The 14460-nt window shown below is 41.2% G+C and overlaps 1 protein-coding gene across 4 annotated transcripts in view; it reads right to left on the reverse strand.

Annotated features, from left to right (window-relative positions):
• Positions 1-554: 554 nt before the first annotated feature.
• The window catches only part of LOC117660368 (uncharacterized), a 31919-nt gene continuing 18013 nt past the window's right edge, over positions 555-14460 (reverse strand). For 3 of the 4 annotated variants that reach the window (XM_087883988.1, XM_060685381.2, XM_060685382.2), the window contains one exon: positions 555-13907. In XM_087883988.1, the coding sequence (XP_087740114.1) occupies positions 11061-13436 (2376 nt within the window). In that variant the 5' untranslated portion in view covers positions 13437-13907 and the 3' untranslated portion in view covers positions 555-11060. Of the gene's footprint in view, positions 13954-14460 lie in introns of all 4 variants that reach the window. The other variant, XM_087883987.1, reaches the window with a different exon arrangement.

The following is a 14460-nucleotide window of genomic DNA, read 5'->3' on the forward strand; positions in this document are numbered from 1 at the left end:
GGTGCCAACAAAAGCGTTTTGCATATTGCTGCCAAAGCCTACATGAACGTAATCTCCCTGCAGGCTTCAGCAACGAAACAGCAAATGGAGGGAAGGCCCAAAGCCTTCCATCCATTTGCAAATGTCTAGGTCTCAATTCACAGAGAATAGAGGCCTAAAGTGCGAGATCACATGGTATCAGTAGCACAAGATCTCATGCTACTTATTTCACATGATCTTGCAGTATTTGTGTAACTTCAAATTACTAGGGCTAAGGGAATGCTCATAACCCAGGGATTACCTGTATTTTAATTTGCATTCGCAACCTGTCATTTACTGTTCTGTTTTTGGTAAGTTGAGTCATGTTTTCTTTTTTGGAAAAAAACACATACAAGTTTGTTCTTTGTACCTTCTTCCCGCTTCTTATACTCCTGTGAATTAGGGTGATGTCTGTCTGAGTCTCTTCTGCATAGGATCCACACCCTGCTTACTTGAGAGATGTTTTTTTAAAAAAATTGTACATGGTGGAACCGTCTTGGTGATATCTCCGCCATATAAAGTATAACATAAGTCACTTATGTATTCAATATACATTACTACTTACTAATTTACTTACTTAGTTACACATACTTAATCTCTTATAGACGCTTACACTTACATACTATATTACATATATTGCCTTTTTTTTCAATCTATGCCTCCTTGTTCCAACTTCTTTCTTTTAATTTTTATTAAGTTACATAGTTATACAATTCAACAGTTTTCGTTCAGGCTGCGGTTTTTACATTTACACAAATTTATATACATGTTGTCTCTTAGATTACATAATTGATTTACTATTCACACTCTCTCTCCTTTTACTTTTTGTGTTTACCTTCCAATCACTTATACCACATTTCCCACACCGTGTAAAATTCTGAGTTCTCTTTCTCATTTATTTCATGAGTTAATTTACACATCTTTGCGCACTCTAATATTTTTCCAATTATATGCTCCTCCGGTGGCTGCCCTTTCTCTTTCCAGTGCTTTGCATACATTATTCTAGCAGATGTGATAATGTGTGTGATTAGATATTTCTTTTCCTTCCGTAGGTCCTTTTTGGTATTCCCATGAGAAAAGTTTCTGGTTCCAAATCAACTGTTTCTTCTATTATTTCTTGGGTCCATCTTTGTATCTTTTTCCAGTATTTCGTCGCTTCGGGGCACGACCACCACATGTGGTAGAAGGAGCCTTGATAATGGCCACGTTTCCAACACTTTGGATTCACGTTTGGATAGATTTTCGCTATTCTAGTGGGGCCTAAATGCCATCTATATATCATCTTATACTGGTTCTCTTTATATGCTACCACTCTTGTCAATTTAAGATTGCAATTCCAGATTGTTTCCCAGTCGTCTAAATTTATACTACGTCCAATGTTTTTTTTCCCATGCAATCATCTGTTTTTTGACTACCTCCTCTTCCCTTTGGTATTCGAGCAAATACGTGTATAATTTGGCTAGTAGTTTTCTGTACCCATCCAAATCTTATCTAATCCATTAGTTCCTAGTTCTGTGCCAAATTCCTTCTTATCTTTCTGGTATCTCTACTTAATTAGTAAATAAGGCCACCAATCAATATGAATACCTTGCTCTTTCAAGGCTTCATTGGTTTTAAGATTCCCGCCACTATCAAGGATATCTTCATATCTGAACATTTTTTCATACCTAACATATTGGGATATATTATAGCCTCCATTATGGATATCCATTTCGGGACCTTCGTGTAATGCACTTGTCTAATTTCTTTCCAGGTCTGCATTGGTGCATCTCTTGTTTTATACCTGTGGAAATATGTCCTTGTCCTTTGGCTTTTATCCCAGAGATGGGTGTGCCAGCCTCTCTGCAGATCATGTCCTTCTAGTGTCAGGATTCTTTTATTATCTAAGGTGGCCCATTCCCTTAACCATACCAAGTTTGCTGCTTTGTGATACATTTCCCATGCTGGGAGTCTAAAGCCGCCCCTATTCCTTTTATCCTGTAATGTTTGTAAGGCAATCCTTGGTTTTTTCCCTCCCCAAATGAATTTCCTGGTGATGCTATTCAATTCTAAGAAGAATTTTTTATCTAGGTAGACTAGGATGGTTTGGAACAGATATAATAGTTTAGGCAGGACGCTCATCTTTATTGAGGCTATCCTGCCTAAGAGTGATAGTTGTGATTTCCCCCACCTTTCCAAGTCTTGTTTAACTTTATTAATTAAGGACTTGTAATTATCTTCTTTTAGGGCCGAGTATCTTGCCGTTATCCAAATGCCTAGGTATTTTATTTTATGATAAAGTAGACCATAACCTACTACTAGATAAAGTAGAAAAGTGTGGGTTGGACAGCATCAGCACCAGATGGATTCGTAACTGGCTGACCAACCGCATTCAACGTATAGTCCTCAATGGAACTGCATCTACATGGAGGGAAGTATGTAGTGGAGTACCCCAAGGCTCTGTTTTAGGCCCAGTACTCTTCAACATCTTCATCAATGAGGAGGGGATAGATGGGGAACTCATCAAATTTGCAGATGTGAGGAATTTCAATCACTCACAACCTGACTTCTCCCTGGTGGCACTGGATTTTTTAAACAACACAACTAATAGTCAGGAATGATGGGAGTCTAGTGCAGTAGCCACTGGAGGGCCATCACATCCTTATTACTGAACTACAGTTTTTACCACAACCCCTGAATCTGTCTTCCTTCCTATCATCCTTCCTTCCCTTCCTCAGTCTCTGTCTCTCTCTCTCGCTGTCCGGAGGCAGAGGAAGGAACCCCTGAACTGGTGCTAGATGGTGGGAATCTGACATCCAGAGGCTGATGAGCCATACAATGATCAACTGGTCGGCAGAGACCCAAAGACCACCTGGCTGGCGGTGAGGCAGGGCATCACAAGACAGGCAGCCTGCAGTATCTGCAGGAAAAGTGACTGACATCTGGGAGGCGAAAACAAGCTGACGCCAATGCTAGTGTTGTCAGGGGAGAGTGGGTCAGGGTCATACTGTGGCTCCACGTCATAATGGGCTCCAGGAGGAGGAGACCCTGTTTCCCCCATTGTGAAAAACCCCCTTACCTTTGCGGTGAGCATACTCCTGTGCATTGGAAGATAAGGGTGACGGCTAGAGGAGGGGCCATGCAGGTGGCACAGCCAGCCATGCAAGAAATGGCTGGTAGGGGTGGGGCGAGGGGCAGGGCTGAATCCCACCACTGCGTGGGCCCAATACATTGCTTCAGCAGGCCATATGCACCCCACAGGCTGTACTTTGAAGACCCCTGTAGTAAAAAGTTATGTCCTGTCCTTAGATTTTGGATGGGGAAATGCAAATTTTAATTTGTAATTAATCCCATCAATTGGCATTCTAGGTGTTTTGTTTGTGAATGGGCTGGCCTAGATTTCTTAATGGACACAAAATATCCATCTCTAAAAACTTCAGGCATCTGCTGGAAACTGTTGTGGCTGCTTTCTGCCTTTGCTAGTATTTTTTCTCCATTTCTCCTTTGGGGAAATATAATATTCTGCCTCTTAATATCCCCCCAAATATTTCATTCTTTGGGTGGAGGGGTGTGTCTGTCGTGATTACTCCATACAATACACTCACACTTTTTGATCTAACTTTAAAGCAAGGGGAGGATGTTAATTGATGAAATGATCCCAAGAACTTCAGCAGCATTAAAGGACAGGGTTTCGGTTGGAGGCTTTTAAGAAGAGACTGGACAGTCTCTTGTCTGAAATGGAATAGGGTCTCCTGTCTTGATCAGTAGGTCGCTTCCAACTCTGATACTTTATGTAAATAAAAGTAGTCCTCAACTGCAATTCAGCGCAAAATTTCACTGTTGCTAAGTGAGACATTTGTTAAGTGAGTTTTGCCCCATTTTACAACTTTTCTTGCCACAGTTGTTAAGTGCCTTGGTAGTACAGTGGTCTAAGGCACCCTGTTATTAAGCTGGTTATTAAGACCAGCTGCCTGCAATTACTGCAGGTTCGAATCTCGCCAAGGCTCAAGGTTGACTCAGCCTTCCATCCTTTCTAAGGAAGGTAAATTGAGGACCCAGTTGTGGGGGCAATAAGCTGACTTTGTATAAATATACAAAAGGATGAAGGCTATTGCTGAGCACATTGTAAGCCACCCTGACTCTCCGGAGAAGGGCGGCATATAAATCAAATATAAAAAAAAAAGTGAATCACTGCAGTTGTTAAATTAGTCACACAGTTGTTAAGTGAATCTGGCTTCCCTGTTGACTTTGTTGGTCAGAAGGTGAGAAAAGAGGATCACATGAGTCCGGGACACTGCAATCATCATAATTATGGGTGTTTTGCCAAGCATCTGAATTTTGATCATGTGACCATGGGGATGCTGCAATGGTCATGGGAAAAACAGTCATCAGTCACTTTTTTCTGTACATCTGAAATTTTACACTGCTTTTATCACTGCTCTAAACTTTCCCAATATATTTGCTATTCATATGGTTTCTTCCACTTGTGTGCCTCATTCTTGACACAATCTGAACAGACATGCTTGGTGCACTGAATTTCTGGAACTGTTATAGTGTTTTCCCAAAAATGAGACCCTGTCTTATATTTTTTTGAATCCTGAAATAAGTGCTTGGCCTTATTACCATGCACTCAAAAGCACGATTGGGCTTGGACTTCTGGCATGACGTCATAGGTAAGTAGAGTGGTAGGGAAAGTTCTCCTGAGCCACGAAACTTTTATTTCTCTTTGCCAAGTGGCTAAATGAGTCGTTGCCGATCGTGGAGCGATCGGCAAAGAAGGATGAAAGTCCGGACTAGCCGGGAGTAGTGTGAACCCCCGACAAAGTGAAGGATGATCCTGATCTCCGGTGAGAAGAGGGCCCTGTAGAGAGGACAGAGGCCCCATCGCCATGACAAAGCGCTTTTGCGGGAATGGAGTGGAAGTGGTATTGGCGGTGAAATAAATAAACTGGATTGCGAGAAAGGAAGAGACTCTCCCCTCAGGATTGACACTGAAGGAATTTGGGGGGCGCAAGGCTTATTTTTTTTGGCTGGAAGCAGCACAATGATTTTCAAGAGTAACTTGGAGGCGGTAGTGGAAAATCAGAGACTGGGTGCCGAGTTGCCTGGCGGATCGGATGGGCGCTGCTTTCCTTTAATCTTGAGTGTATTTGGAACTTTTTCAGACCTCTACCCCCTAATTAGCTGGTAAGTGCTGGAAGAGCTACTCCTATCGACCTTCCCCTGACTTGGAGGTGGATTTGGTGGTGCCCAAGGCATTTTAACGAGATTGTTATGGATAGTTGTACTTGAGTACAGGAAGAGCGGGGAGGAGCGTCTGCAAGACAGGAGAACTGTAATATTTTAGCCGAACAGTACTTTCTCTTTCAAATTCCCTTGTTACGAGTAGCTTTGCTCCCTCTTATTACTTTTGCTGGACAGACATTTGGTCTTTATACTGTTCATTCCTTCATGCTACTGCTTGTTTAATATTAGACAATTGATTAAATAGCAAAGTAACTCGTTAATAGATTAAAATATTGATTAATTATTGGGATAGTGTAGAGCAATAACTAGTACCTTTGGGCTCATCTTAGTTATATGCTACCCTGGAGGAGGTTCCTCTGCTTAACAGAAATGTCTAGCTCCTCAACTAAGACCGGAAAGAAGCTCCCGACATCAACAGCATCTACGGCTCCAATTATGACCCCTCCTACTCCACATAAATCTGTGGCCGAGAAGACCCCTACGCTCCAAAGAATTCAGAATTTACTACATTCTATACAGGAAGCAATGACAAAAAACCAGGAGGCCACAGTGAAGGATCTGGCTAAACTGAAACAGGAGATGGGAGGCATGCGAGGGGAAATGAAACAAAACTCTGAGAGATTGAATGATGTGTGTGTGACAATGGAAAAACACGAGGACCAGATTCAGGAGGTAGCTACAAAGGTGGAGAAGGTTGAGGCGGTAATAGAGAGGTGTGAGTTGCGACAGCTATTGGTTAATAAGCAGCTTGAAGACGATATAGTTCTGCTTGAGATGGAGAAGTCTGCCCACATCCTGAGATTTCAAAATGTTAGGGAGGAGTCAGAAGAAAATTTGGAAGACAAGATGGTTGAGATGGTGGCAGGGATGCTGCAGAAAGACCCGCAAGTGGTGCACAGTGGTATTAACGAGTGTTTCCAGGTTTTTACATCATTTACAAGGAGACAGAACCTCCCGAGGGAAGTTCATGTAAAATTCAATAAGAGATTGTTACGAGAGGAAGTATATCAGAGATCGAAGGGCCAGGTGATAAAATACACTGGTAAACAGGTCACCGTTTTGAGACAGGTACTAAAGAAAGTGCGAAACCGAAGATGAAATTACCAAGCTCTGACAACACGATTATGAAAATATGATGTGAGATATAAGTGGTTACTTCCAGATGGGCTTTTGGTGTCGTGGCAGGGGAAGAGAGTATGTCTTGAAACCCCTGATGAATTTCTTGAGAGTGAATTTACAACTTCGGAAAGGGAAGGAGGAAGGGAAAGTGAATATGAGGTAGATAGTAAGGGTCAGGAAGGAGGGCAGGAGGAGAAGGGAGCGGTAGGAGTAAGGGAAGGAGAAGGGGAGAGCAACCAACGGGTAACCAGACAGACCACTAAGGCAAAGAATGCAGATAGGTAAAGATGGGGGAAGAAATATGTTTGTTCTCGTTAAATATAAATGGTTTGAATGCACAGGTGAAGAGGAAGCAGGTTTTCAAGAATTTACTAAAATTGAAAATGGATGTTATATGTCTTCAGGAAATGCATATTAAAAAACAATGTGAATGTGTTTTGCAATGTCCTGAATTTGGTAACTGTATGCTACGTTAGCCAATGAGAAGCAAAGAGGTGTGGTCTTCTATGTTAGGAATTACCTGGAACCTAAATTAGTTTATATGGATGATGAGGGAACAATTCTAATGTTGGAGATACATATAGGCCAGCTACAGGTCCTCTTGGTGGGAATATATGCTCCAAATAACGGACAGTCTGATTTCTATCAAAAAGTGTATCAAAAACTTGTTGATCTGCAATATGACCATATATCTATATTAGGCGATTTTAATGCAGTAATTAACAGGGATTTGGACTATATACTGGGGAACAGTCAAAAGAGAGAAAATAGGAGAATACTTCCGAAAGTATGTGCAGATATGAGTATGAGTTGGGTCTTACGGTCAAACTGTAGCGACAAATATAGAACCTAATACCTGGGCAGACCATAGTCCACTATTGGTTAGGTGGAAAAGGGATACAATTAAAAGAAATATGAGGTGGATGTTGAGAACAAGTATTTTAACGGAGATAGAATTTCAACAAATGGTAAAGAGAGAAATGGAAGCCTTTTTTGGGGTCAATGATAATAATGAAACCTCGATACAGATTTTGTGGGATATGGCGAAAGCCTATATGAGAGGGCTAGCGATTAAGTATATAGCGGGGAAGCAAAGACAGAAACTTAAGGAGAGGGAAAGGTGGATAGTGAAGGTGTGGGCTGCAGAGAGGAATTTACAGATTAACCCACTAGATGTCAAAGCTAAGGAAGCAGTAGACGCAAGTAAACATCAACTCATATTACTAGACCAGGAGGAAATAGCACATAAACTTAGAATGGTCAAACAGCATCATTTTGAGCATGGTAATAGGGCGGTCCGGTAGCTTACTTATAAACTAAAGAAGGAAAGGGAAAGTAGGCGGATAGATCAACTACAGGATAAGACAGGAATCATATGGGTAGATAATGAACGGAAAAAAAGGATTGCACAGGAATTCTTTTCACAACTTTATGCTAATGAGCAGGTGTCGGATGAGAAAATTAAGGAATATTTGGAACATTCCGATCTTCCCAAATTCCCAGATTCAGTCAAGGACCTGTTGAATAAGGAGACTACGGAAGGAGAGATAGCGATTGCGATCAAGAGGCAGAAGGCCGGTAAAACTCCTGGTACTGATGGCTTGCCTGCTGAGATTTATAAAACCTTTACAGATCTGCTTATAAAATATATGAAGGAAATATTTAATATGGTGTTTATGGAGTCTAAGGCTCCCATGTCATGGCTAGAAGCCTATATTTCTCTAATACCAAAGGAAGGGGTGGACCATACTCTGATACATAACTATAGGCCCATCTCACTTTTCAACGCCGACTATAAAATTTTTGCAACTGTAATGGCAGCTAGATTTAAGAGATATCTTAGCGAATTCATTCATATAGATCAAAATGGTTTTCTACCTACCAGACAGTTGAAAGATAATGTACGAATCATAATAGATGCCCTGGAATACTACGAGGCCCGCCCTGAAAAGCAGGCGGCATTCCTCTTTCTGGACGCCCAGAAAGCCTTCGACAGGGTCAATTGGAATTATCTTATAGCACAATTGAGATATATGGAGGCTGGCGACTATTTCATGAATGCAATCCAGGCAATTTATAGTCAACAGAAGGCCAAGATTCTGGTCAATGGAGAAGAGTCGGATGAGGTGACGAAAGCGAAGGGAACGAGACAAGGTTGCCCACTTTCTCCATTGCTGTTTATATTTACTTTAGAACCTTTGCTTAGGTCAATAAGACAGGATGTGGGCATAAGAGGGCTAAAGATCAGAGAACAAGAATACAAGGTCCAGGTGTTTGCGGACGACCTGGTCTTTGTTCTGGAAGAGCCACTAACCTCCGGTTTGCAGCTTATTGACAAGATACAGAAATTCGGTGAAGTAGCTAGATTACAAATAAATAGAAAGAAAACGAATATTATAGTTAAAAACATGACGGAAATACAGAAATTAGAACTACAAAACACTTTGGGCCTCCAGGTAGTTCGTAAAGTCAAATATTTAGGGATTTGGTTGTCTGATAGATGCTCCTCAATAAAGGCGGATAACTATTTAAAATTAATTGAGCAATTAGACAAAGATTTGGAGAAATGGGGCAGGCTACAACTGTCATTAATGGGACAGATAGCCTTAATCAAGACCCAGGTAGTGCCTAGAATGGTATTTCTTTTTCAAACGGCCCCAGTTAGATTGGATAAAACCTTTTTTAGGAATCTGGACAGGGCTACTAATAGATTCATTTGGCAGGGCAAGAAGCCTCGAATTAAGTTGAAAATGATGCAGAACCCGAAAGAACAAGGCGGGTTTGGGGTACCAAAATTGGAAGTTTTATTACAATTCGGCGGTTTTGGTTTGGGTTCATGAATGGATTACACTACAAGGGAAACGTTTGTTAGCAATTGAAGGCCACGATCTCCAACAGGTGTGGCATGCCCACCTATGGTGGGAAAGAGGTAAACCCCCAGCATACTTTACTAAACATCACGTGTGAGGAGCTCTGATTGAGAGTTGGATGGAAATTAGGAAAACATATTATAATAAGGTACCACTCTGGATCTCACCTGTGGAAGCTGTGATCTATCCAATTTTGTACAGAGAAAAAATTGACTTATAAAGAAATATTAGATTCAAATGGGAAGTTAAAAACAAAATTGTCACTTCAGGAACAAGGAGTGAACTTAGACTGGTGGATATACATGCAAATTAGTAGTAAGTATATGAGAGATAGACAGAGACTCGGGATTAGCCGAGAGGTGCAGACTTTGGATAGGATTTTACTGGGGGTGGATGAAAAGGTGTTAACTAAGTGCTATAAATTCTTTATGGCTATGGAGGTAGCTGAGGAAGGTGCGAAGACTTCGGTTCATGCCTGGGAGAAAAATCTGGGTCATTCAATAGAGCCTGAGAGGTGGAACGAAATCTGGACTAAGAATATTAAACTAACCCGGTCAATAGCATATAAAGAAAACATATATAAAATGGCATATCGATGGCATTTACTGCCGGCCAGACTCGCCAAAATGTTCCCTGGAACACCCTCAGTCTGTTGGAAATGTGGTGTTAAAGAGGGCACATACTTCCACCAATGGTGGACCTGTCGAGAGGCAATGAAATTTTGGAAGAATATTCAGAAATGGCTTAATGAGATGTTGGGGCAGCATATACAACTGCGTCCTGAGGTATTTTTATTAGGGATAAGACCCAAAAATGTAAACAAAATGACATGGTACCTGTTGCTACATATAACAACAGCTGCAAGATTGGCATGGGCCCAATACAGGAAGATGGATGTCAGCCCACCCAAACAAGTAGTAATTCAGAAAATAATGAACTGTGCGGAATCAGATCGGCTTACTATGATACTGAAAGGATGAGGGGACACAAACTATTATATATCTTGGAGTCAATGGTACAATTGGATGTCAAACCGAGCTGCAAACTGATGTATATGATAAACATGTCACTTGGTATACGTAATAGACTTTTCTTGGCTATCCTATATATGTAATGGGACAATTTTACTTCCTTCTCGCGCTGTGATGTAGACCGCTATAGATTTAATGTTTGTTTGATGTAAAAGACAAAATAATAATAATTTTTTAAAAAAGCACGATTGGTCTTATTATCATGGGATGTCTTATTTTGGAGGAAACAGGGTAGAAAAAGAAGAACATTGAAAAAAGCCCTCATGTCTCTTCTCCGCTTGTTTTTTCCTTATATGAAGAACCACAATCTCTTAACTATAGTCTCAGTGCTCCAATCCCCAAGAGATGCTGGCTGGAGAATTCTAAGGCTGAAAATCTTGGGGGCACACAGGGAGAAAAAGGCTGGGACTCCTGGCACATAGCATTTCTATCATCTATCATCATAAAAATGCAAAGAACACTCCCAAAAAGATTTTTACATAATTGCCCAATTTCAAAAAAATAAATATCCAGCAACTTCTTATGCTGAAGGCAAGATAACCAATATCAAAGTAATATGTATCAACTTTTTCTTTCCTCTGACCCATCTAATACCATTACATATTTGCCTACAAAAAATCAGGCAAATTCTATTTAATTTAATCAAATTAAATAGTCAATTTCTCAGCTGGACTTACAATGGGACACCAGAAATGAAATTCAACCCTTCTTTACACTAATCAACTGGGGCCTCAGGAGATTTTCTGTGTACAATAAGGGTGGAAAGTTTCCTGAAGCACCATCCACACTCGGGGCATTAAAATGATTTCTCCCCTTTGTGTATGAGTACATGATTTATAAGGTTAACCTTAGTACTGAGATCATTCCCACAGTCTGGACACTCATATAGTTTCCCTCCTGTGTGAGTCCCTTGGTGTTTCACCAGGGTGGAATTCGTACTGACACTTTTACCACAATCAGAACATTCAAATGGTTTCTCTCCTGTATGAATCCTCTGGTGGCCGATGAGGTTGGAATTCTGACGGAAACTTTTCCCACAGTCAGGACATTCAAAGGGTTTCTCTCCTGTGTGAGTCTTCTGGTGTTTCACCAGGGTGGAATTCGTACTGAAACTTTTACCACAAACAGAACATTCAAACGGTTTCTCTCCTGTATGAGTCCTGTGGTGTTGAACCAGGCAGGAATTATGACTGAAACTTTTCCCACAGTCAAGACATTCAAAGGGTTTCTCTCCTGTGTGAGTCCTCTGGTGTTTCACCAAGGTGGAATTCGTACTGAAACTTTTACCACAGTCAGAACATTCAAATGGTTTCTCTCCTGTATGAATCCTCTGGTGTTGAACCAGGTTGGAATTCTGACTGAAACTTTTCCCACAGTCAGGACATTCAAACGGTTTCTCTCCTGTGTGAGTTCTCTGGTGTTGAACCAGGCTGGAATTATGACTGAAACTTTTCCCACAGTGAAGACATTCAAAGGGTTTCTCTCCTGTGTGAATCCTCTGGTGTTTCACCAGGGTGGAATTCGTACTGAAACTTTTACTACAATCAGAACATTCAAACGGTTTCTCTCCTGTATGAATCCTCTGGTGTTGAACCAGGTTGGAATTCTGACTGAAACTTTTCCCACAGTCAGGACATTCAAACGGTTTCTCTCCTGTATGAGTCCTCTGGTGTTGAAGCAGGTTGGAATTCTTACTGAAACTTTTCCCACAATCAAGACATTCAAAAGGTTTCTCTCCTGTGTGAGTCCTCTGGTGTTTCACCAAGGTGGAATTCGTACTGAAACTTTTACCACAATCAGTACATTCAAAGGGTTTCTCTCCTGTGTGAGTTCTCTGGTGTTTCACCAGGTTGGTTTTGTGACTAAAACATTTTCCACAATCAGGACATTCAAACGGTTTCTCTCCTGCATGAATCCTTTGGTGGCTGATGAGATAGGAATTCTGACGGAAACATTTTCCACAATCAGGACATTCAAAGGGTTTCTCTCCTGTGTGAGTCCTCTGGTGTTTCAACAGGGTGGAATTCGTACTGAAACTTTTACCACAATCAGAACATTCCAAGGGTTTCTCTACTGTGTGAGTCCTCTGGTGTTTCACCAGGTTGGAATTGTGACCGAAACATTTTCCACAATCAGGACATTCAAATGGTTTCTCTGCTGTGTGAATTCTTTGGTGGCTGATGAGATAGGAATTCTGACAGAAACGTTTTCCACAATCAGGACATTCAAACGGTTTCTCTGCTGCATGAATCCTCTGGTGGCCAATAAGGTTGGAATTCTGACGGAAACATTTCCCACAGTCAGGACATTTAAAAGGTTTCTCTCCTGTGTGAATCCTTTGGTGTTGAACCAGTGTGGCATTCTGACTGAAACTTTTCCCACAGTCAGGACATTTAAAGGGTTTCTCTCCTGTGTGAGTCCTCTGGTGTTGAACCAGGTTGGAATTCTGACGGAAACTTTTCCCACAGTCAGAACATTCAAAAAGTTTCTCTCCTGTGTGAATCCTCTGGTGTGTCACAAGGCTGAAAATGGTACTCAAACTTTTACCACAATCGGGACATTCAAAGGGTTTCTCTCCTGTGTGAATCCTCTGGTGTTGAACTAGGCTGAAATTCTGACTGAAACTTTTCCCACAGTCAGGACATTCAAAGGGTTTCTCTCCTGTGTGAGTCCTCTGGTGTTTCACCAGAGTGGAATTGTTACTGAAACATTTCCCACAATCAGGACACTCAAAGGGTTTCTCGCCTGTGTGTGTCCTCTGGTGTGTCACCAGACTGGAATTCTGACTGAAGCTTTTCCCACAATCAGGACACTCAAAGGGTTTCTCTCCTGTATGAATCCTCTGGTGTGTCACAAGGCTGGAATTCTGACGGAAACTTTTCCCACAAACAGGACACTCATACGGTTTCTCTCCTGTATGAATCCTCTGGTGTTGAACTAGGCTGAAATTCTGACTGAAACATTTTCCACAATCAGGACATTCAAACGGTTTCTCCTTGGTGTGAGTCCATGATGCCATGCTTCCTAAAGCATTTGTTGCATTGGGAGCACTTGTAGGGCTTCTCTCCTGTGTGGGTCCTTCCAAGAACCACAATGGAGGTGTTCTGATCAGTGGTTTTGCCACATTTAGAGTATTGTATGGCTTTTCTCCAGTCGGGATCCTCTCAGGCATAATCAGCTGTGATTTGCAAGTTGTATCTTTCCCACATCTATGGAGCTTTTCCACAACTCATATTCCTTTGGACGTAAAAAATATGGATGATTCCTTGTTTAGCAGTGCTTTGATTCAAGCTGTTTTCTTCCCCCTAGAGTGGGCCTGCAACTCTGTCTGTTCTACGTGGTTTTCCAATTGACCTTTTCCTCCCCAGTAACTTCCAGATATTTCCCTCTTTTGCCCAATGGAAAAATAATCTGCCTTGACTTTTCATGTAATCTCTGCTTGAATTTCACACTCTGCTTTTCTCAGCTAGGAATCTCTTCCTGATTTTCTCTTGTTTTCCTCTCACTTGCTGAGGAAGATTAAGAATTCTGTGGCTCTCTGAAGGAAATGGAAGATATATTGATTTCTGGACTGACTTGCTTTGGTGTTCAATGTTGCTTGTTATCCTCAGTTGTCCAGAGTGCTCATTGCCATCTTCTTTGTCTATAAGATTCAAATAAAAATGTATCTTTAATTGTGCACGAAATGGCTGCAGAAGATGAGAAAAGAAGAAAAAGGGTTACATTACAATGAAAAAGCAAACATGCTACAATACTCAAAGAAGCTCTTACATTAATCATGACACATGGAAGACTACCCAGATCCAAGTTCGAATATCCATTCAGTGATGAAATTCCCTTGTTGACTGGGTCAATCACAAATTCTTAGCAGTGCAAAGTGTTGTTTTCACATACAGTCAAGTGAAAAAGAAAGTACATCCTCTTTCATTTCTATGATTTTACTTATCAGGGTATCATAAGTATCATCGCAACAGAACAGAAGATAATAACAGAATTGGAAGGGACCTTGGAGGTCTTCTAACGCAAGCCCTGCTCAAGCAGGAGACCTTATACCATTTCGGAGAAGTGGCTATTACGTCTCTTCTGAAAGGTTTCCAGTGATGGAGCACCACAACTTCTGAAGGAAAGCTGTTCCTGCAGGTTAATTGTTCTCACCGTTAGGAAATTTATCACTGCTTCCATTGTATAAAGAGGTG

Source organism: Pantherophis guttatus, chromosome 2 (assembly GCF_059756535.1).
Source record: "Pantherophis guttatus breed Tessera chromosome 2, ASM5975653v1, whole genome shotgun sequence".
NCBI classification, from domain to species: domain Eukaryota; kingdom Metazoa; phylum Chordata; class Lepidosauria; order Squamata; family Colubridae; genus Pantherophis; species Pantherophis guttatus.